Genomic DNA, 20792 nt, shown 5'->3' on the forward strand with positions numbered 1-20792 from the left:
CACCGATTCCAGGTTGTGATACATAGCCTTGTTGATTACATATGTACTAAGAATTTAGCTCTGTCCGTGTGTCCTTAGTGATTGAATCGGAGCGTCGGCAGATCACTGCCGAGGGTGACAGAGGCTATGTAAAGGTGCCGGGCGCTTATTCTCCGAGTCATCGATAACCTATCACATTCATCATCTCAGTCTGGACGACGACCTCCTTCATTCCTGCTAGTCATACTCCTGAATTGAGACACCGTCGTCGTGGGCTCTGAATTTAAAGAAGTCCTCGACATGGGTCAAGGTTTTTCCTGGCGTGTAAGTGTAGCCCTTTGACCGCCTTAGAAACCGACTGACTCGACGCCCACCAAACGAATAGTCGACGGAGGAGGCACCGAAAGGAGAGATAGATCCCCCGACAGCGCGTACGTTCCCAGTCCTTTCATCTTGTTGATCTCTTTACACATGTGCGACATAGGCGAGTATGAGGCCGGCAAGAGCCCGATATTCGAGACTACACGAGAGATCAAGGACAGCAACGTCTACCATTCCGATGGCCCGCAGAACGTCACAAACATTACAACAAACAACTATCATCCACCTCAGCCAGTAGCGACTTCCAGCAACCACGGAGGTGAGTCTTTTCCATGCAGGGGCAGTGACTGCCATTCTGACGACACGTGTAGCGCCAGTCTCCGATGCTGAACTGCTAAAGTGGCTAACGTCCAAAGCAAAGATCAACTTCAGGGCTATTCACAACGACGTTAAAAGAAACCGGTGCAAAGGCACGGGGAGATGGCTCCTCGATATGCGGCTGTATAAGGAATGGAAATCGACGCCTGCGGCCATTCTTTGGGGGATGGGTATATAAATCATGTTTATTGTCCTAATAGGGTTAGACGGACATCTCCGTTCGTAGTTATATCCTAATGGTCTATGGGCCCCTATGCCCTCTATATGCGTTTGGACCGTGCACCAGTCGACGGCGCACCCTTGGTGCTCGCTCCCCCGACTGGTCCGACAAGGAAACGTCGTTTCGATCCACAACGTTGGTTAATTAAGGGTATACTGCGTGCCTAAGGTCCGGCTGGGGTTTGCACTGCTTGCACCCGACCCTTGCGGGTGGTGCGAGGACACGGTGACTCTGCAGTCCCGTTGGAAGTTTGTCGATGTGTCGGCGCGATGGCGGGTGCTTGAGTTATGTGTGTGGGGTATAGGTTTTGGGGTGATTATGGGGATGGTGGTATTTTGAATTAGATTGAATTATTAGAATTATTAAGTTGTGTGTTTGAGGGGTGAGATGGGGAGGGGGGGTTGGCCTTGCTCAGCTGGTCCTGTGCTTATCTTGTTTCTCGAGTCGTCCCGTCGTTGCTAGAAATGTCAGGATCGCTTTTGCTTTTGCTGGGTATCGTATGGCTTTGATCGGGTCGCCCCAGTCCCTTCGCCAGAGTTCCTTGTGGAGTGTCGTCCTCTGGGTTCGGTATGCTGGACAGTCGCGTAGGACGTGAGTGATCGTTTCGCTGGCGTGCAGATTGCAGTTGGGGCATGTCGGGGAGTCGGTCAGTCGTCGTTTGAAGAGGTAATCGTTGAGTGGTATGTGGCCTGTTCTGATCTGTACTAGCCAACTTGCTGCGCGTCTGTCGAGGTCGTTGACAAGTTTGATGTACTTCTTGTACGGGATCGGACCGTCCACCTTGTCCATCTTCGGCTTCCTTGGTGACGTCTCCCATCGTTTCCTCCATTCCCTTTTTACCTCTTCCTTCACCCTCTGCTTCATTGCTGATTTGCTGATCTTCAGCTTCTGTCGTAGCGTTGGCGGGAGGAAGATTGGTGCGGTGGATTCTCCCCGGGCTGCTTTCTTTGCTTCGTCGTCGACTTTCTCATTGCCTTCGACCCCACTGTGCGCCGATATCCACCTTATGGTGAACTTGGTACTTCTCGTTCCCCGGTGCTTTATGCGGTCGGTGATACGGTGCAGCTCGTTGGTGATGGTTTGTCCCGGGCCTGGCAAGTTATGGGCGTGCGCTGTTATTGCCGCTTGGCAATCGGTGTAGACCGATATGTCTTCCATCCCTATGCTCTTCCTGCCTTCGGTTGCCACCAGCCACGCCGCTAGGACGAGTCCGACTTGCTCCGCCTCGAAGGTCGAGTGGTCCTGTTTGGTTCCTAGGTGATATTTGAGTACCTTCACGAGCTGGTTGTTCTTGTACATTACCGCTGCTGCTCCGACTTTGCCTTCATATCCTGAGCCGTCGGTGTAGATCTTGGTTGGAGCGTTGTCGAGTGCTTCGAATTCTATCGACTCTTCCCTCGTTGTTGGGATCACAACCTCGAAGGGTGGTTTGTACGTTGGGGCTCGTTTGGTGGGCGCGATCTTTTCTACCTGGGCCGGCTGGGTGGTTAGGTGACTAGTCCTTCTTAGCCTTTCGATTGGCGTCTCGTGCTTTGGCGGTTTCCCTGATCTTGGAAGGCGTGCTGCTAGCTGGGGATGTAGTGGGTGCGATTCCGGGAGTGTGCACATTCGAACATAGGACCTTTGGCAGATTTTGTTAAGCAGGATTTCGATCGGCGGGATTCCGGCATGTGCGTCCAGCGTGTCCGTGGCGGTTGATCGTAGTGCTCCTGTTATAGCGATAGTTGCGAGTCTTTGGATTTTTGCAAGTTGTTTGAGAGCGCTCACCGAGCCTGAGTTACGCTTCTTTCCCACCTCCTTGTGTGGGGGGCTATACCAGACTTCGAGTGCATACGTCATCTTTGGGATCCCTACTGCCATATATAGCTGTCGCATGAGTTGTTGTCGAACTCCTGTAGATGGTTTAGTTAGCCTCTTAAACAGAAGGACCCATTTCGTAGCTTGTTCAGTGACCCTTCTTGTCTGGGCATTCCATCGTAACTCGCAGTCGACTACTACCCCGAGGTACTTGTACTCGGTGACGATTTTGACGTGCTCTCCTCTGAGAGCCAGTGGAGGGGCTTCGGTATGGATCTTGACGCGTGAGCCATCGACTTCTTCTCTCGTCCGCCTGGACATGTGCATGATTGCGAGTTTTGACAGTTCAAATCTGGAGTTGTGTTCAGTCGACCATTGGAATCCGCCGCCTTCTCGCTCCATCATGTCTTTCAGGATTCGTACGGTGTCGTCGAAGGTGTTTGCTATGGCTATCAGGATTGCGTCGTCGACGTAACCGATCGCATCTTCGTCTTCGTTCCTGGGGATCTCGAGGAGGTCAGCGTTATAAAGGATGTATATGATCATGGATAGCGGGCATCCTTGCCCTATGCCGTTGTCGATAGCAATGAATTCGGAGAGGAAGTCGTCGAATCGTAGTTTGGTCCTTCGCCCTTCTAGCATCTTGGCTATCAGCCTGACGTATACTTCCGGTATTCGTCGTATTCGTAGGTTATGGATGACCCTGTCCGTTACTGCGTTGGGGAATGCCCCTTCGACGTCTAGGTAGAGAATTGATACCACCTTTTTCTCCCTCCATGCTTTCTTCACCTTGCCGACCAGGTAGTGCAGAGCGTCGGTTGTTGTCCTTCCCGGGCGTCCTCCGAAGTGGTTTTTTGGCAGCAGTCCGTTGACTTCGATAATCCTAGTCATGTCGTCCGCCACGGTGGCGGATAGTAGCTTGGCCGTCGTTGAGAGCAGTGCGATTGGCCGATACGCTTTGGGGATCTGGTAGTCGGGCTTGCCGGGCTTGCGTAGAACGCAAGTGATGGAGTCTTTCCAGCTCTGGTGGTAGAAACCGTTTTGGACTGCTGCAGTGAAGATTCTAGCGAGGTGTTCTGCCAGTATGTCGGCGTTCTCTTTGAGTACCACGTTCGGGATTCCGTCGAGGCCGGGGGCCTTGTAGGGCGTCAGTCTCTTCAGTTGGGCCTTGACCCGGTCGGGGGATATTGGTGTCGCTGCTGGCAGTGGTTCTGGGTAGTCGAAGTCCTGCGGCACGGAAGTCGTCTGTGGCTTTTTCGGGAAGAAAGGTGCGCCGAGATGCTTAGCTTTCCCCTTGTTCTCGTTCACCTCTATGACCCTCCCGTTTTCGAATACTTTGAGTGTTGGCATTCTGGGTCGCCCACCGTCGGCTATCGGTTCTCGGATATACTTGTTAGCTATCCATATCTCCCTTTCGGTAGCTTCTTCGAGGAACGCTTCCCAGTGCTCTATTCTCGTCTTTTGAATCAGGTCCGCATAGGCGTCTGCATGTTCTCTGGCCTGCTTGTGGATGGGGTGGTCAGGTATTGCTCGGAACTGGTATGCCAATCGACTTAGCCGGTTATTCTCCTTCTTGGTCTCTCTTAGTTCCGAGGTCCAGTATCGTTTTGAGAGCGGGGATGGCCTTGACAGTGGTATCTGTTGCTTGATCACATTCTGCAGTACCTGGGTCAGCAGTTCCACCTGTCGGTTGAATTCATCTTCGTTCGCTATCTCTGGCCAGTCTTGGGACTCCATCTGTGGTCGTAGTGCTTTCCGGAATTCTTTCCAGTCGGCCATGCGGAAATTTCTCGTTGGTGTGGTGGGGGCGACGCTCTTCGAAGTATCCAGCGTTATTTCGATTGGGATGTGGTCGGTCTTGACTGGCCATAGGTGCGGCGCGGTACTGCATTTGAGGATCCATTCTTCCATGTACTCGCTGTGGAAGACGTTGTCAGGGCGGGACCATCTCTTTGTTACCATGTGTCTGAGAGTCGGTATCCCTTTTGGGAGGGCCTGCTGCATGTTCCATTTCGCTTGGATCTCGATTAGCCGTGACGCTGCTTCGAGAGCTGCCGTGGTGAATAGGTGCTCGTCTTCATCTCGGTCCCACAGGGGATGATGTCTGTTGAAGTCGCCGCACCACAGTACGTGCCTGTTCGGGCCGTGCACTTCGTCCTCGTGTTGCTGAAGGTAGCTGTCGAGGGCGTTTTGTGCGTCATCGTTGTTGCAGTCGTTGTAAATGTTGAAGATTGTTAGCTGCCCGTTATCCGTGTCGACTTGTATCGCTGTGACGTCGGCCGAGTTGGGGACTTCCAGTGCTCTCCAGCAGTTGGTGTTAATGGCGCTGTTTACCCATATCGCCGATCGGGCTGTTTTCCTTTTTCTGAGCTGGTCGGACGGGTAGACCTGGCGGAAGCCTGGGGGGGTCCGTATGGCTTTGTAATATGTCTGGTGAGGTTCCTGGATGAGAACAATGTCGAACTTTTCTGCCAGCGAGTCGTTCAGTAGGTCGAGATGGGCCGCTTCCGATTTGTTCAGGTTCGCTTGCAGTATGCGCAGTTGTCCAGGGTTCGTCGTCGGTGAGGTGCCTTCTGCTTGGCTCATTGTTGGCCTGCGGAGGTGTCCTCGTCAGCGTCCCATTCGTTGCCTATATACTGGGAAAGGGACTTCTCCTTTTCCTTTGCGGCTTCCTCCTCTGCCTTCTTGGCTTCTTGCCTGGTCCTGTGCTTCTCCTTGAGTTCGTTCTTCCGTTGGCGCTGACTGGGTGGCTTGCTCGCTACTTCGGCGCTCGCCTTGGTGGAGGAGCTTCCCCAGGTCCATGGGGGGGATGGGTATCCGTACGTCTGGCTATGCGCGCTCTTTATCTTGATATCCTGACGACCTTCGCACAGCGGGTGCCGGAAAGACTGTTTTAGCGTGAGTCGGCCGCTTTAATTCTTCCGAGTTAGCGACGTGGCTCAAGATCTCCAGATCTCACGTTATTGACGATCTCCTAAAGCTCGAGGACGACGACACATGCATTCTTTTTGTCTATTGTCGATACACAGAGGCCCTCACCGTCAGCGATATCCTCAAGGCACTGGTGAAGGAATGTTTGAAACGACATCCGGGCGCGGCGGAGGATATCCTACCCCTCTACAAGTAACACAAAAGGGACGAGACAGAACCAACCCTGGACGATCTCGTCGATCTTCTGAAGCAACTCGAGAGGCGTTTCAAGTGTGTCTTCTACATCATCGATGGCGTCGACGAGGCCCTGGTGGACGTTCGTTTTGATCTCATCAAGGTCATGAACGAACTTCACGGTAACATCATCCTCACCTCTCGCCCCCTTGACGACTTGGGAAGGAAGCTGAAGCATTCTGTCTTATTTACCATCGAGGCCCAGGAAGAAGATGTGCGCCTCCTCGTTGACGACAGGCTCGAAAGGAATGACGGACTCTCCGAGCTGTTGGCAGACAACAATGAAAAGGAGGCGGTCGTCCGAAAGATCACCACCAAGGCGGGAGGGATGTAGGTTCATTTACTTATACATCATCCCGATGTACGGCTTCCGCCACTAGGATTCTTCACGCGGTCTTGCAAGTGGAAGCGCTGCGGGAGTGCACGAGCATTGCAACGCTCTATGACCGTCTCGCTCAGTTCCCTTCGGGGATGGAGGGCATGTACGCAGCCACGATCGAACGAGTGGAAGCCCAGCCTGCAGAAATCCGAGATTTGGCAATGCGAACTCTTCTCTGGATTGTTTTCGCAGAGAGACCTCTATCTTTCGAAGAAATCCAATGGGCTTTAGCCGTCCACCCAGAAACCTACAAGTACGACGAACGAAGGGTGCCTCATCAGAAATCAATCCTCTCATCCTGCTGTGGCCTAGTCGAGCTTCACCCCGAGACCAACGTCTTGCGCCTTGTTCGTGAGTTCGTTTTTCATTCATACCTTTATGCCCGATTTTGACAGTGGTCTTTGGTAGATTTTACCGCTAAAGATGCGCTGCCGTCGTTTATACTCCAGCGCATTCCTCAACCCCACGCAGTCATCGCGAGAACCTTGATCGAGCGCTTCGTGTCCTGCAACTGGGGAGCCCAGTCGACCGTAACAGATGAAGACTATGGCTATCGACCCTCCCAACACACTCTTCTCACCTATGGCATCGAATACTGGGGAACCCATACCCGGGAAAGCATCGCAGACGAAGGGCTCTTCCGTACCACCGTCGACTTCCTACGCAGTTGCAATTCATTCCCCATGCTCCTATTCCGTGGCGTGGAATTTCTTGGACCATTGCACCTCGTTTCGCTCTTCGATCTACCGATCAACATCCTGGATTCACTTTGTTCCTTCTGCGATATCAACTCTCCAACCTCGGTGCGCAAACTCACACCGTTAGCCTTCGCAGTCACCCGCAACCGTCTCGACGTCGTGAAACGACTCCTCCATTTGGATGGCACACTAGTCAACGCCAAGGATCGCGACGGAAGGACGCCAGTCCATATTGCGGCTGAAGGTGACAACGAGCCCATGTTCTCGCTCCTCCTCGAATGCCCAGGGGTCGATGTGAATGCGCTAGATGATGACGGGACCACTCCACTGAGCATCGGAGGACGGTGTTGCATTCGCCGTCCGCTGCCTGTTGCAGCGCGTGGATCTCCACGTTGGAGATCGAAAGCACGGGACGAACTGCGTTGGGGATGGCGTATTCTGCCTTGAGGACTGAGGTGGTGTCGCTATTGCTGGAACCAGGCACTGCTTGCGGCCAAGGATGGTTACGCTAACCGAAGCACTGTGGACCCATGGCTGGACAACATTATTATCAAGACATTACTGCAGCATCTGGGAGTTGACTTGGAGGCCAAGGACGACACTGGTGTGCCTGCTTCGTTCTACTTGAAGGAAATGGGCCTGCTTCAAGATGCAGGAAATGATTAGCAGCGAGATCATGTATTTGTAGGCTATGCCTCAGTCGAACTTTCGACCAACCAATTGCTAATTTTTTGGGGGAAGAGCTATAGGCTTTCGGGAGCGCCGAGCAGTATGTGCCTAAGCTAGATCAGGGTGCGAGCCTAGCTCGCCTTAATTCTTGCTGCGCACTGTCCTCGTGAACGTTTCTTCGACTGTTCTTATTCCAGGATAAGTAGTCACCTTGTGCCTTCTAGAATCCGCACGAAAACACCTGACCAAGCCAAACTGACAGAAGGTCCCATATAAACCCACGCTCGTCAGCCTCATGGCGATGAGCCATAGTGGCATTCGCCCCCACATTCTGTCTTGAACCATCGTCCTACTGCCAGAGATGACCAGTCCTCGTACGACTACTGGGGATCTCCAGACAGGCGGATATGCTTCAAGGCGCGAGTCATCTAGCGTTATCTGCCAATCCTTCCGTGATTATGGACACTGTGAATTGGGAAAAGACTGTCCAAAGCAACACATCCTCCTCGTCGCGAGTGGAAAGGCAGTGTCTGCGTCCCCCCATAACAGGGATGAAAACGACGGTGCTTCTGAGCCCATCCCTCCCTTACCCGTCTCCTCCACGCCTCGAGTCGACGTCACTCAGATTGCGGCGATCAAGGCGATCTCTGATGCAGCAGCCCATCATGGGCCAAGATCCAACGTCGATGTTCGCAAGAACCCCTGCTTTCGTTGGGAGAAGGGCAGCTGCCTTAGAGGCGACCAATGTCGCTATCGACATGACCCAGAGGTATGCAAATTATCTCGAGATCAGCCCTTTCTTATACTATGTTTATCTCTTCCCCAGTTCACTGGGCTGAATACCCAGGGGACGGCAGAAAAGAAGGCGGACGCGAAGGTATGGTCAGAGGAAGACCAGAAGAAGTTTGAGCAAACAGCATTGAATGTGCGAGAAAAGCTGCGAGCGCTCGCTAGTAGAGGAAAGGATCCCAACCGTGACGTTGGTCCATCGACACCAGGAACTTCTCGTGAAGAGACTCATATGGTGCGTCCCAAAGCTTACCATTCTAGCTTCCATCCCTAACTCACGGTGGCTACTATTCCAAAGGTGGGGTACAGGGAGCCGATAACACCGACGGATCTACGGAAACTGAGTGCCGCTGCTCGAAAGCGACATGTGAAGGCGTCAAAAGAGGAGAAGGGGGGAATACTGTCTCTACTAGTCCGCGACGTGGAGGCCACGGGGTTAGTGCAAGTGGCTGCTCCGAAGAGGCAGAGGGAGGAGGTCGAGCTTCAAACAGAGCTCGACCGTGTTAAGCAGGAGATGATGGCGGAACTGGAATTCCGCCAAGCAATCGAGGAGTCTGAAAAGTTACTGATTGCGAAAGCGGTGGGAACGAAGCGACAACGAGACCAGGAGGAGAAAAAGACACGGAGGAGAAAGGAAGAAGAGCGGGAGAGGGCAAGGAAAGCAATCGAGGAGGCAGCGAAGAGGAGACGGGAAGAAGAGGAGAGAATTGCCGAAGAGAAACGAATGAAGGAGAAAGAACTAGAGGAGCAGCGTAAACGAGCACTCGAGGAACACCAGAAGCGTGAAGCTGAATCGACACTTTCTCGCGTCGTTGCAGGCTCTAATTTGGTGACATTCTCCGCAGGCCTTCAGATCATGGAAGTCATTCCAGGGTTCGAGCTTTGCACCGTCACACTCCACGACCTTCCACCCGACACTAAGGAAGAAGAGATTGTTCGAATATTCACGGAGCACTTGGGAATCGACAATCTCACCTTCCACCTCGCTTCCTTGAAACCTATTCCCGGTCAGAAAAAGGTGGCGACCCTCTTCCTTCGTTCTGAACAGGCCAGTCTCCTCCCCTTTGCGTTTGAAGACATCGAGCTCCGCGAGCACCCTATCAGAGTGGAAGTTGGAGCGAATGCAACATGGGGACGCATGAACGCCTATTCCAATGCGACCACGATCACGACCCTCACCATCGCTTGGAATCTTCCATCGCTCACCATGATCGCTACTTGCTCTTCAATGGAAGAAGCCCAGCTAAAGGTCCACGAGATCAACGCCAAACCACCTCTTCTCGGAACTCGGAAGGTTCGAGCCGCAATGAACCGGCAGCCCGCCGGTCATGCAGCTAGGTACTGGACTCCAGCTTCGATTAAACTCACCAATATTCCTTGCCAGTTGTCGACGAGCGACATCGCAGAGTTTACCGGTATCCCCTCGATCCGACAGATCAAGTCCCCCACCTACGATCTGGAGTCGGAGAAGCAGCGGCTGGAAGCTCGCCTAGCGGCGTACCAACCTGTGAAGGACTCGTTCGAGACGAGTGAAAATCCCAATGGACTACAAGCAAAGATCAAATTTGAGTCATACGAAGACGCCGAGAAAGTTTACGACGCAATTCAACAAGGTCACTTTGGTTCTTTCCCGCACTTTCGACCCTCCCTCCCCAAACGACACGAGTACTCGATCACCATTCCCGTTGCCCAATACGAGGCGCAAAGGAGCCGTTGGGACGAATTGGCGGACAGTAACGGCGATAAGAAGAAGGCCTTTGTGACGGTGAAAACAGTTGCAAATGGTGCTCGCATGGTCGTCAAAGTCCTGGGATCGGATCAGGAGGAGGTCGGGGTGCTGAAGGTTCGAGTCGAAGCATTGGTCGCTGGCCAGCGACTCGACTCGAACCATTGGCACAGTTCGTTCTTCTCCTCCGATGGCTCCAAGTTCTTGGAGAGGGTGAATGCGGATACGAAGGCTTACATCGTCCTTGACCCCAAGCTCCATGCGTTGCGTGCGTACGGAGATGATGCGTCCCTGACGCTGGCGAGGGGGTTGATTAGCGGGGAGGTTGAGAGGCTCAATGCGTCGGAGTGGTCGGAGAAGCTACCGCGTCGCGCTGTGGGCTTCTTCATGCGAGAAGGGTTGAAGGTTTTGAAGGACAACATCGGGGAGGAGAATGCAACACTGGACTTGGCTACCGGCACGGTGAAGATCAAGGGCGGAGATAACGATCGTCAGCTTCTTCGGAAGCTCATCAGGGAAGCTACGCTGTCCGGCGGTGGTGCCCAATCTCCCGTATCCGACAACGAGAAGCTGTGCCCGATCTGTTACAATGCCGCCTCCGCCCAACCTTTCATCTGTGGCCATTCCTACTGTCACGGGTGTCTCCAGCATTACCTCGTTTCCGCTCTAAATTCGGACAAGTTCCCTCTCGTTTGCATGGGGGACGAAGACACTTGCAAAACACCCATCCCCATTCCTGTTATCTTGCGCAACCTCCCACGAGAGTCCTTCAACCGATTGGTGGAGGTCGCATTCCAGTCCTACATCCATCAGCATCCTCTGGAGTACAAGTACTGCCCCACCCCAGATTGTACCCAGATTTACCGACAGCAGGGCGAAGGGACCACCCCGACCCATCAGTGTCCATCGTGCTTCGTCAAGATCTGCGGGACCTGCAACGAAGGGGCGCACGATGGGATGAATTGCGAAGAAGCTCGCGTTCACCGAGACCCCAAGCTCCAAGAACAGTTGAACGACGAATGGTTGAGAGATAACGGAGTCAAGAAGTGTCCTGGTTGCGGCGCGCTCGTTTTCAAAGAGAGTGGCTGCAACCATATGACGTGTTCGAAGTGCGCGGCTCATTTTTGCTGGTTGTGTCTGGATGTTTCGGGCGATGTGTATGCGCATCTGAACGCGGTTCATGGTGGGTTCTTTGACTGATACCCCTGTACCAACGTGTACCTTGTACGTTACTGGTGTCCTTCTCAGATCGTATGAACCGCGTAACTGCACCTACAAATAGCATATTTACAAATGCATTGTTTTACAAGAACATTGAGACACTCACTATGCCTGAATTCTTCTGTCCCAGAGTCACCGCGGTTTGATGTAGTCCTAAGCCGAACCAAGCCGACTTGAAGTATCAACAGACGATCCTCGAGTCTGGAAATTATCTTCGCCCTCCCTGGCGATCTCTTCATGTGGCATGAAATGGGACAGACCTACCCTTGGTACCTGTCCACAAACTTAGCTCAAGACGCGTTCAATTTATTGGAAGGGCAGGGGATGTATTAGCGCGCAAAACCCATACCGAAGGCGACTTGTCGTCCTCTCATACAATCATCTCACTCGTTACGCATCGCACCCATCCCTGGCCTAATCTGAAGGGGTCGTAGTACCTCCCTACTCCTTTCCTCGTCCATGAGCGGGCCGTGAAGGAGGTTACCCCATGGCTTGGCGTCGCTCTCGTTACTGGATTACTATCGGCTTGTACGTGAACAGCCCTGTTAGTCGACGCGTGTATTCACTCTTCATCTTCATCGCGTTCCGTCTTCGACAGTTTGCCGAGATATGAGGCGTCCAAAGCCCCTATAGCATAAAGTCAGCCTCCCCCGCCACGGCAATAGTTGCAACAGAGAATCTACGCACGTCCAACACTCCCTGCACCCACACCCTTTGCTCTGTACACGCTTACTTTGGGGCTGGGTGAGTATCCGGGGGTCGACGTCGAGCTTCCAAGACTTCCAGCGCTTCCAGGTGTCGATGTGCTATAAGTAAAGGCTGCAGAAGACAACGTATGTAAGAGTTGCCGGTTCCATATCGAGAATATTATTTCGACAAGAATGAAAACCCATCGTCACAACCGAGCGCTTCGCTTGGCATGACAAGGAATTTGATTCCGTCCGGGCCTTTGTTGTCGATGTCTACCATTAAACAGCGGTCGAAATCAATGACTCTCCAAGGATGAACAACATTGTGTCGTGAGCAGGTGCAGCTATTCAGTGGGTCCCGAATGGATAAGATGTTCCAAGCCGAAATGTCTGGGTGAATGACTCCTCGCGTGGCAATGTCATCCAACACCTCTGTGATAGCGGCTCTGCCGTCGTTTCCTCATTCCTCAGAAATTGTTCGGAGTCAATCGACGAGTAAAACTCACTTTACACCGAGTCCCTTTTTGCCAGTACAGGTCTCGCCCAAGAGCTCGAGGACGAGGACGCTGATCGTCGGATTGTCTTCACTGGGGCTCCATCTGTACCACGACGAGTTTTGCTGGTAGCCAGATGGGTCTTCGATCGGCGATTTTCTCCTCCAGTCTGGCAGCATGTCGTCAGGTAGGAGGTCCAGAGACGGGTATTGGTCGATTTCGCGGGGGAGCGAGTCTGTGTCGAATTGGTGTTTCCTTGTGGTCCACGGGGTGAATGTGAGGTTCGGTGACCATGGTTGCTCTGCCATGGAAGATGAAAAGAAGCCGTAAAAAATTGGGATAGAGGCGCCTTGGCATGACTCGAGCTGTTCGTAGAACCATGCTTCCCGTGCTAGACTCCGACAAAACTCTGGTTTCGCGAACTTGAGGCAGACCTTCTCTGGAAGCATCGCTCGTAGATCCACGTCGCCTCGCATAGCGGAGTCGACTTTGGCGACGTAGGTAACACCTATGCGGCCCTCCGAAATGCGCTCGAGAAGGGTAAGCTCCAATTCGCCTTCGCCTTCGGCAACCTTCTTGGAATTCCAGTTGACGGGGGCTGGTTCGCCACGGTGCTTTCGATACCAGATTGCGCTCGGGTGGGAGGGGGAAACCTCGAGGCTTATCGTTGTGGACTTTCCACCGACAGTAGCGCAGTTATTGATAAGTAGGGTTGAGAACATTACTGAGTTTGGTCTGAAGGAGCGGCCGAGTGGTGGCAGCGGACGTGGTTAGGTGAGCCACCTTTCCCACGAGAACACAGCCACTCTCCCTGTCTCGTACCCATCCGTTTTCGTTCGTTTGACCTCGTTGGTACCGGTACACAAACTTAGCTCAAGGCGAGTTCAATGTATTTGAAGGGGTAGGGGATCCATTAGCGCATAAAACCCATACCGAAGGCGACTTGTCGTCATCTCGTACAGTCATCTCATTCGTCACGCATCACACCCATCCTAGCCCAATCTGAGGGGCCATAGGACCTCCCTGCCCTTCCTCGTCCGCGAGCGGACCGTGAAGGAGATTACCCCCATGGCTTGGCGTCGCTCTCGTTACTGGATTACTATCGGCTTGTACGTGAACAGCCCTGTTAGTCGACGCGTGTATTCACTCTTCATCTTCATCGCGTTCTGTCTTCGACAGTTTGCCGAGATATGAGGCGTCCAAAGCACCTATAGCATAAAGTCAGCCTCCCCCGCCACGGCAATAGTTGCAGCACAGAATCTACGCACGTCCGACACTCCCTGCACCCACGCCCTTTGCTCTGTACACGCTTACTTTGGGGCTGGGTGAGTAGCCCAGGGTCGACGTCGAGCCTCCAAGACCTCCAGCGCTTCCAGGTGTCGATGTGCTAAGGGATAGAGAGGAGTAGTGGAGCGTTCTCGAAGGTGTGGAGACGGGCGACGGTGGGTAAGCCGCAGAGCCTGAGAGGAGTGCTGAGGATGAGAGGGATGAAGAGGGCGAGAACGCAAAAGGTTTTTGCGGTTGTGGGCTGGACTGGGAGTTGAAATCAAGCGTCAATTCAAGTGTGTGTTGGTAAAAACGGCCGGAGATACATACCTTCGTAGAAAGCAGCTTGAATTTCGGTGTTGTGTTCACAGGTTGAGGAGACCTCATGTGTTTCAGCGCTCGTGAGGGAGTTGGTGGAAGCGGTGGTGGTGGATAGTTTAGGGCGTAAAGCGATTCAAGGATGTTCCACAAGAGCAATGCGAGCACCGTCGCTTCTGTTCCAGAGCACAATGTGTCATCAGCTCTTTTCCCAGATGCTCGAGCTCGAGCCTTAAGCCAAAGAATGGGACTCACCGGCGATACAAAGGCTTCTATGGACCCAGTCGTCCGACCAGAAATCGGGCTTGGGTCCTTGATTCGCAATGAGCAGTACACTCTCCACAAGCCCAGGCAGGGGCAGTAACGTCGTTGCGACGACAAGAACGAGTAGATAGAACGAATTGTATCGGATGCGTGCTAGAGCTTCAGACCTATACGGCTTGAACGTCTGCTGGATTCCGTCAAGGACATTGGAGGCTTTCGAGGCTGCAGCGCGCTTTGGATTGGGCATGGCCGCTTGTGTTTTGGTCGTTAGTCGGTTTACTTTGTGGTTTTCCCCTTGGAGTATGGTTTTGACTTCGTAGATACAAGAGTCTTCGAATTGGATTCTTGAACTGGAGAAAGAGAGAATGCAGAGTAAAAGAAAAGGTCGTGATGGTGGTGGCAGGAAGAAAGACGCGTTGGGACGAAACAAAACCAACGAGCCCGAAACGCGGACCCTCGCGCCAACGAGGCGTGCCAAGCCACCGTCGAAACTGTCGGCCGACTAGCTCAGTTGGTTAGAGCGTCGTGCTAATAACGCGAAGGTCTTGGGTTCGATCCCCACGTTGGCCATGACTGCTTTTTGCTTCAGTACTACGCGACTCGTCTTACCTGAACCTCGCCTTTGAGACAATTCGGCATTGGACATATGCCAGCATATGCCTCATGTACCGAATCTGCGATTTGATTTTTCGTAAATTCGAATATCCACAATGTAACGTGCACAGACAGATCCAACAAGGGAGCCCTATTAGAGCCCGATTTGCCAATGCAAAGTTAAGAAGACCGTGACTATTGGCAGTAAGCTCTGTGGTTGCGGTTGAAAACGGGCCCTTTCCGAGATGCCAATTCCTCTGGGGAAACAAGAGGGCCTTGAGCCAAAGGTGGATACGTGAACGCGGGGTCGAGCATGGTAGATAGAATTATTGGGCTCCAAAACACGGCTCAGCAAGGCGAATGAGGTTGTGATGGGGCGGAAGTCAAGACCAGTGGACTTGGCAGAAACGCCGGCGGAGACAAGGTCACCCAAAATGGCAGGATCCCCTATCCAATCCCTCCAAGCCATCAATTCGCTGGCGGAGATTCTGGACACGCACTCTACACCGAAGTTTCCAGCGCCCAAAGGTCACTGGGCAACCGGTTGGCTCAGGTCGGGTACGACAGAATCTCACCATGTTTGTGGCTCGTCAAGGGGCGGTGACATGTAGAACGATACCACCACCAGGTCCAACAAGTTCAGCACGAAAACGACGTAGCATCTCTTCATCCCAGATACCGCGACATGTGTCCCATTCATTGTCCCACCTTCGAATCTTTTCTTCTCAGTCTGTGAGGCAGAACTACGGTCGCCAGCACAGCCATCATAGATATCATCCTACACCCAAAACGTCGCCACCCAAATTAAAACCGAGCTGGAAGGGCACCACCTCGTCGACCACCGGGGATTTCAACATCGGGAACTTTTCTTCAACCGACCAAGAAGAATCCCTCTTTGCTCCGTCGAATCAGTCTCCCCCTCCACAGTCTCCCCACTCGGGTGTGAAGGACAAAGCCAAGGCATTGTCCAGCGATCATTGGAGCCCAAGAGCTACTTCAAGAATGAGACAGACCCAGAGGAAGAGATGTACGGCCGTCAGAGAAGCAATGAAGGGGGAGACGAGATTTAATCCAGTGATTTCTGAAGGTCTCAAAGGGAAGGATACTTTCTTTGAACAGATAGAAGCATATAAATCCCGGTACGTAGCGCTTTCGTTTTATCCGCTCCAGCAGTGTACTGACAAAGTACCTCTCAGGTTTATCCCTGCAATCAGAGCTGAGCAACTACGACACGAAGCTGTTCTCAGAGAGCGGCAATCAGGAAAGACCTTGGAGCAGTTGAAGGCGGAAGGCTATTGCATAGACGATATGCAGGGTTTCTGGAGTGGATCACTCGAGTTGGGGAAGCACGTCGCAACATTCTCCCTAGGACCAGGCATCAAGTTACCCGAAGGCCATCAATTCGAGTACGTCTTTCCTCGTCCTTCCTGTCCTTTCGCACCTCAATATGCAACATGATCAGACGAGGAAACCAAGTCTTACTGTCCCGGGTCTGCCCCTTGACCGCCGCGGATATCATATACAAAGGGACAGTGATGAGTGTCGGTGAAATGAAGTTCAAAATCTACTTCGATGAGGAACATCAACATCGTTTTACGTTGACAGCACCGGATGGCATAACACCATTGCGGTGGAGGCTCGATCTCGGTTCAAACAACATCGTCTTTGAGAGGATGGAAGCCGCTATCCGATCCCTGTGGCATGATCCTAAGCGTTACTATTACCAAAATGTTTGCGAGGGGACCCACCTTCGCGACATCCTCTTGAAGAGCTTCACTCCAGAAGCCGACCCTATGCCTGTATCTGACGACCCTAATTCCACAATTGAACAGACCCCGGAAGACCCGACGGAGAAGCACCCTGGAGAAGGAGGGAGGGGAGGAGGTGCTTTCTCAGACGACACTCGTATCCAGAGCTGGGTCAGCAGGTATTCTTTACCCGTCCCACTCGTCTCGGAAGGCGACATGCCCATTCACAACCTTAACTCTTCCCAAATCCGAGCCATGGCATCGATGATTGGAAATCGGCTAAGTCTGGTCCAAGGAGTACGCATTTCTCGGAATTTGCTTCAAACTCTGACGTTAATAATCTTTCCCCCGTGTAGCCTCCTGGAACTGGCAAAACGAAAACAATCATCGAAACACTCAAGCTTCTCAAATTGCATTTCCGGGTTCCACACCGCATCCTCGTATGCACCTACACCAATGTTGCAGTTGATAATCTGGTTGAAGGACTTGCTGCTGCTGGCGTCAAGCCTCTACGAGTCGGCGCTGTTGGTTCCGTGCGCCCATCGCTCCTCCATCATACACTGGCAGCCAAACTCGAGTCGCACCCTTTATACTCCACACATCAATACCTTGTTGACCAGCTGGAAGTGGTCAAGAAGAAAATAGCGGAACTAACTGAGAAAGTCCATTTGGCCCAGAAAGAGCTCAAGGACAAGGAAGGCAATGCAAGATATGTATTAGCTAGGAGGGTTGAGAACATGGAGGACGCGAAGTCAGACCTGGTGAATTCGGAGAAGATGGTGAAGTCGAAGAAGAAACGGGTGAGGCAGGCCATGTTGAGGGATGTGACGAGCGAAGCTGACGTAGTAAGTTTCGATTCTCTACATCTCTGTGCCCACCAGGCGGATGCCGTAGCGCTCTTCGGGTCCGTGTTCTTCCTTTTTACTTCACGACGTCCGGTTTTTGTCCCATTTCTTTGAGCAAAGCTGATCAGGTATCGTCGGTCTAGATTTGCTCGACGTGTATCGCGTCTGCTACCTATGACTTGAATGACATCGACTTCCCTGTCGTATTCTTGGACGAGGCGTCAATGGCCACTGAACCAGTCTCATTAATTCCTCTCGTGAAAGGAGTGAGTATCTTCTACACATCATTCTCCATGGTATACTCACATTATCTTTATTTTTCGACCGCGTTCGATGATTTCCGCCCTCGCGCTGCAACGAATATCGGCCTCCATCCAATAGTGCCAGCACCTGGCCCTTATCGGTGACCATCTCCAGCTTCCCCCGATTGTCGTCAGTCCAGAAGCTCAAAAGCTCGGACTCGGAGTGAGTTTGTTTGAGAGGTTAACTAAGGAAGGAGGTGAGTTATAGTTTGAATCCGTTCGGTGGATGCGGGAATGAGTTCACGGTGCGCCTTGGATTTGATGTGTCGATTCCGGACACCCAATATCATTCTCTTCGAGTTTAATCCCGACTTGCCCCTCCCCTTGTTGGCGCTTCAAAAATTCCCCCATCTAATTGCCACGCTTGTCCAATGTCACTCGGTCAATGAGACTGATAGAAACACTTTTAGTCGTCCCCTCCGTAATGCTCGACACACAGTATCGAATGCACCCCAACATTTCCTATTTCCCTTCGAACGAGTTCTACTTGGGAACCGTCCGGGACGGTACAGTCGACGAGCAAGGTCGTGTCTCAAAACACCTTTCCCCTCCCATGTCGCAGTATCTCGACTTGGACCTCAGTTTGGAGAGGCTCAGTCCTTTTCAGTCCGGGTGTCAGTATAAGGAAGGACAAGGCGCCGATGAAAGCAAGCCAAGACCTAGTGTGATCTTTTTGCATCATTCAGGGGAAGAAACAATGAAGGACAAGAGCCGGATTAACAGGACCGAAGCACGTATCATTGCTGATGTCGTCATGGATTTGCTCCGTTCCAATCCTGTGAGTGCTTTTACAATTTCCCTTGGTTCTTGGGTGGCTTACCATCGCCATCGAACATAGGACTTACAAGGCAAAGACATTGGCATAATCGCACCCTACGTCGCGCAGATATCACTCCTGACGCGTATCTTCAACTCGCCTCCCGATTCCGCGCCCTCTTCCTCATCTTATGGGTCAAAATTCTGTTCAGCACTGGGCCATGACCTCACCGTCCAACAGCTCTCTCAAATCGAAATCAAAACTGTCGACGGCTTTGAAGGGCGCGAAAAGGACGTTATCATCTTCTCTACCGTTCGAAATAACCCCGAAGGGAATATTGGGTTTTTGGCAGATCCGAGGAGGTTGAATGTAGGGCTGACGAGGGCGAAGAGGGCGTTGTTTGTCGTGGGGAACATCGCGACGTTGAAGATGGGGAAGGTTAGTGGAGGGAGGTTTGGTACAACGACCGATATTGCTGGAGGGGAGGTCGTGGTGGCTGATAATGGCCAGGGTGCAGTCAGGGTAGAGAAAGGCGCCGAAAGTTGGAGGCGGTATGCCCAATACCTGCTCGAACGTGGGTTAGTGGTTCATGTGGAGAAGAATTACTAGTATATTATGGAGAACGGAGTGCTGGGTGACGTTGAAGTTCCCCGAGCATTCTAGCGTGTTGCGGCCAATATAGACGGGCGTCTAGATTACAATGCCAGCGCCAGTGTAAAAATGTAGTTTAGAACTCTGCTACCCGATTATAGAGCTATAAATTACGTCGAAATTGTGAGTTCCGTTGATATACCTGTGGGCATTGCTCAGAAAGTCATGTCCCCATTCAACGAAAGTCCCAGGACTCACCTAATTATCACTAGGACGCGGCCCATACCTACCCCGCCAAACCCCATAATCAGACTCGTCCGTCCACACATCATCTTCATAGCCCATAATCGTCTCAACCTCCGAGTCGTCCTCGTCCCCAGGATAATACCCATCATCAAGGTCATAATCCACCCAATTCGCAAAGACTTCTTCCTCCTCCGAGTCGTCAGATTCTTCGACTTGGGCGAACGACAGAGGACCTGTAGCCCGGCTTTGGAGGATAAGGCGACCTATCTCCTCCATGGGTACGTACGCCTTCGAGGCGAGTTGGCCTACGAGTGGGTAGGACGTGTCCCATTCCCTGTTGCACCTGTCGATGGCCATGAAGAAGAAGCGGTTCTACGCACCAGCAGAAGATAGGTGAGTGACCATCCAGTGTACAAGCTGACTGAGTTATGGCGCACCTCAGGTCTATTCCTGCACGCCAAAAGCTGGACATGACCACGCCACGCTGGGTCATCCCGTGTTTCAGAAAGCGGCCTCCCCTCATACTTCTCGTTATCGTTTCCAAGTAAAGGCGGGACCGTGAATTCGGTGTAATGGTCCACAACGTAACCTTCTAATCCTTCTTCGTACCGACCAACGGCCGCACTTAGTCCTTCCCAGGACTAGAGGATTCCCTGCCTGTCAACCAGTGGTGCCAAACCATAGGTCGAGTTGCGTACCGGGTCCTCAGACAGCATCCCTACGCAGAGACGAACATATCCCAGGTGAAGCTTGTTGATAGGCTGCCCGCGCTGAAGCGTATACCCTCCTGCTTCCTCCCCATAATAGAAATGCGCTTCATGATCCTTGTTGTGGACAGGCCCGTCTTCAGAAACCAGCTCGTCGCCCATCACTGACGGTCCTTCTCGCAAAGGCGGGTACTTGTATATGTCAGAATCGGTATTCATACTGGCAAAGGAGCGTTGTCGTTAGTAGGCGGGCGCGTGCATTCGCCGTTGGATGAGGAAGAAGAAGAGAAGGGAAAAAAAACTCGACGACGATCGGCAAGAGTGGGGCTTCGAAGCGGCGCAACGGCCTCTCTATCTCCGCTGATCGCCCTTTGCCGTTTGCCGTCGTGGGCGCTTAAACTGAGCGCCTGGCTCTCGCCTCCGTTAGGTGCCCGACACCAAAAAGATTACCCCGCTCACCGAGTAATAACAATGTGTCCTATTTCTTGCGTAGTAAATTACATTCCCGTGTCCAATATAACCCATTCCCATGCATACATGGTCAGGCCTGAGACGACGCACTAATGGGTTGCAAGGCAGCTTCAACTTGGCTCGAGCTCCAAGTAGAAATGGAGTGAGAACCACGAGGG

General features: G+C 52.5%; 7 protein-coding genes and 1 non-coding gene across 8 annotated transcripts; 5 read left to right on the forward strand and 3 right to left on the reverse strand.

Annotated features, from left to right (window-relative positions):
- Positions 1-170: 170 nt before the first annotated feature.
- Positions 171-953, forward strand: CC1G_14774 (hypothetical protein). Its single transcript, XM_002910750.1, has 4 exons — positions 171-303; positions 365-410; positions 464-619; positions 672-953. The coding sequence occupies exons 1-4, from the start codon at positions 280-282 to the stop codon at positions 854-856; spliced, it is 411 nt and encodes a 136-aa protein (XP_002910796.1). The 5' UTR covers positions 171-279; the 3' UTR covers positions 857-953.
- A 4542-nt stretch (positions 954-5495) lies between these two features.
- Positions 5496-7603, forward strand: CC1G_03967 (hypothetical protein; the record flags this gene model as incomplete). Its single annotated transcript, XM_001831024.2, has 7 exons — positions 5496-5514; positions 5569-5593; positions 5648-5818; positions 5888-6190; positions 6241-6590; positions 6648-7231; positions 7418-7603. The coding sequence occupies 7 exons, from the start codon at positions 5496-5498 to the stop codon at positions 7601-7603; spliced, it is 1638 nt and encodes a 545-aa protein (XP_001831076.2).
- Positions 7604-7967: 364 nt separating this feature from the next.
- On the forward strand, positions 7968-11488 carry CC1G_03968 (RING finger protein; the record flags this gene model as incomplete). Its single annotated transcript, XM_001831025.2, has 4 exons — positions 7968-8375; positions 8433-8630; positions 8694-11230; positions 11473-11488. 4 exons carry the CDS (start codon positions 7968-7970, stop codon positions 11486-11488), a joined length of 3159 nt encoding a protein of 1052 aa, XP_001831077.2.
- A 416-nt stretch (positions 11489-11904) lies between these two features.
- CC1G_03969 (protein kinase subdomain-containing protein PKL/ccin3) lies at positions 11905-13247 on the reverse strand (the record flags this gene model as incomplete). The annotated part of the gene is made up of 3 exons (XM_001831026.2): positions 11905-11969; positions 12030-12148; positions 12538-13247. The coding sequence occupies 3 exons, from the start codon at positions 13245-13247 to the stop codon at positions 11905-11907; spliced, it is 894 nt and encodes a 297-aa protein (XP_001831078.2).
- Positions 13248-13668: 421 nt separating this feature from the next.
- Positions 13669-14757, reverse strand: CC1G_03970 (hypothetical protein; the record flags this gene model as incomplete). The annotated part of the gene is made up of 4 exons (XM_001831027.2): positions 14365-14757; positions 14122-14285; positions 13794-14058; positions 13669-13733 (listed from the first exon to the last, which is right to left on the reverse strand). Exons 1-4 carry the CDS (start codon positions 14618-14620, stop codon positions 13669-13671), a joined length of 750 nt encoding a protein of 249 aa, XP_001831079.1. The 5' UTR covers positions 14621-14757.
- A 112-nt stretch (positions 14758-14869) lies between these two features.
- Positions 14870-14943, forward strand: CC1G_20139. Its single transcript has one exon. It is a non-coding gene; the product is annotated as a tRNA-Ile (tRNA).
- Positions 14944-15543: 600 nt separating this feature from the next.
- Positions 15544-19228, forward strand: CC1G_03971 (DNA helicase; the record flags this gene model as incomplete). Its single annotated transcript, XM_001831028.2, has 7 exons — positions 15544-16106; positions 16164-16373; positions 16430-17012; positions 17072-17560; positions 17978-18059; positions 18273-18640; positions 18701-19228. The coding sequence occupies 7 exons, from the start codon at positions 15544-15546 to the stop codon at positions 19226-19228; spliced, it is 2823 nt and encodes a 940-aa protein (XP_001831080.2).
- CC1G_03972 (hypothetical protein) lies at positions 19208-20382 on the reverse strand (the record flags this gene model as incomplete). The annotated part of the gene is made up of 4 exons (XM_001831029.2): positions 19208-19412; positions 19497-19828; positions 19894-20097; positions 20155-20382. The coding sequence occupies 4 exons, from the start codon at positions 20380-20382 to the stop codon at positions 19358-19360; spliced, it is 819 nt and encodes a 272-aa protein (XP_001831081.2). The 3' UTR covers positions 19208-19357.
- Positions 20383-20792: the final 410 nt, after the last annotated feature.

The sequence above is a fragment of the Coprinopsis cinerea genome (genome assembly GCF_000182895.1).
Source record: "Coprinopsis cinerea okayama7#130 chromosome 7 map unlocalized cont3.7, whole genome shotgun sequence".
Lineage (NCBI taxonomy): Eukaryota > Fungi > Basidiomycota > Agaricomycetes > Agaricales > Psathyrellaceae > Coprinopsis > Coprinopsis cinerea.

Coding starts and splice junctions, on each gene's coding strand:
- CC1G_14774 (XM_002910750.1), top strand. CDS start 280: ATGGGTCAAGGTTTTTCCTGGCGT. Junction 304..364: donor GTCAAGGTTTTTCCTGGCGT/GTAAGTGTAGCC, acceptor CCAAACGAATAG/TCGACGGAGGAGGCACCGAA. Junction 411..463: donor GATAGATCCCCCGACAGCGC/GTACGTTCCCAG, acceptor TGTGCGACATAG/GCGAGTATGAGGCCGGCAAG.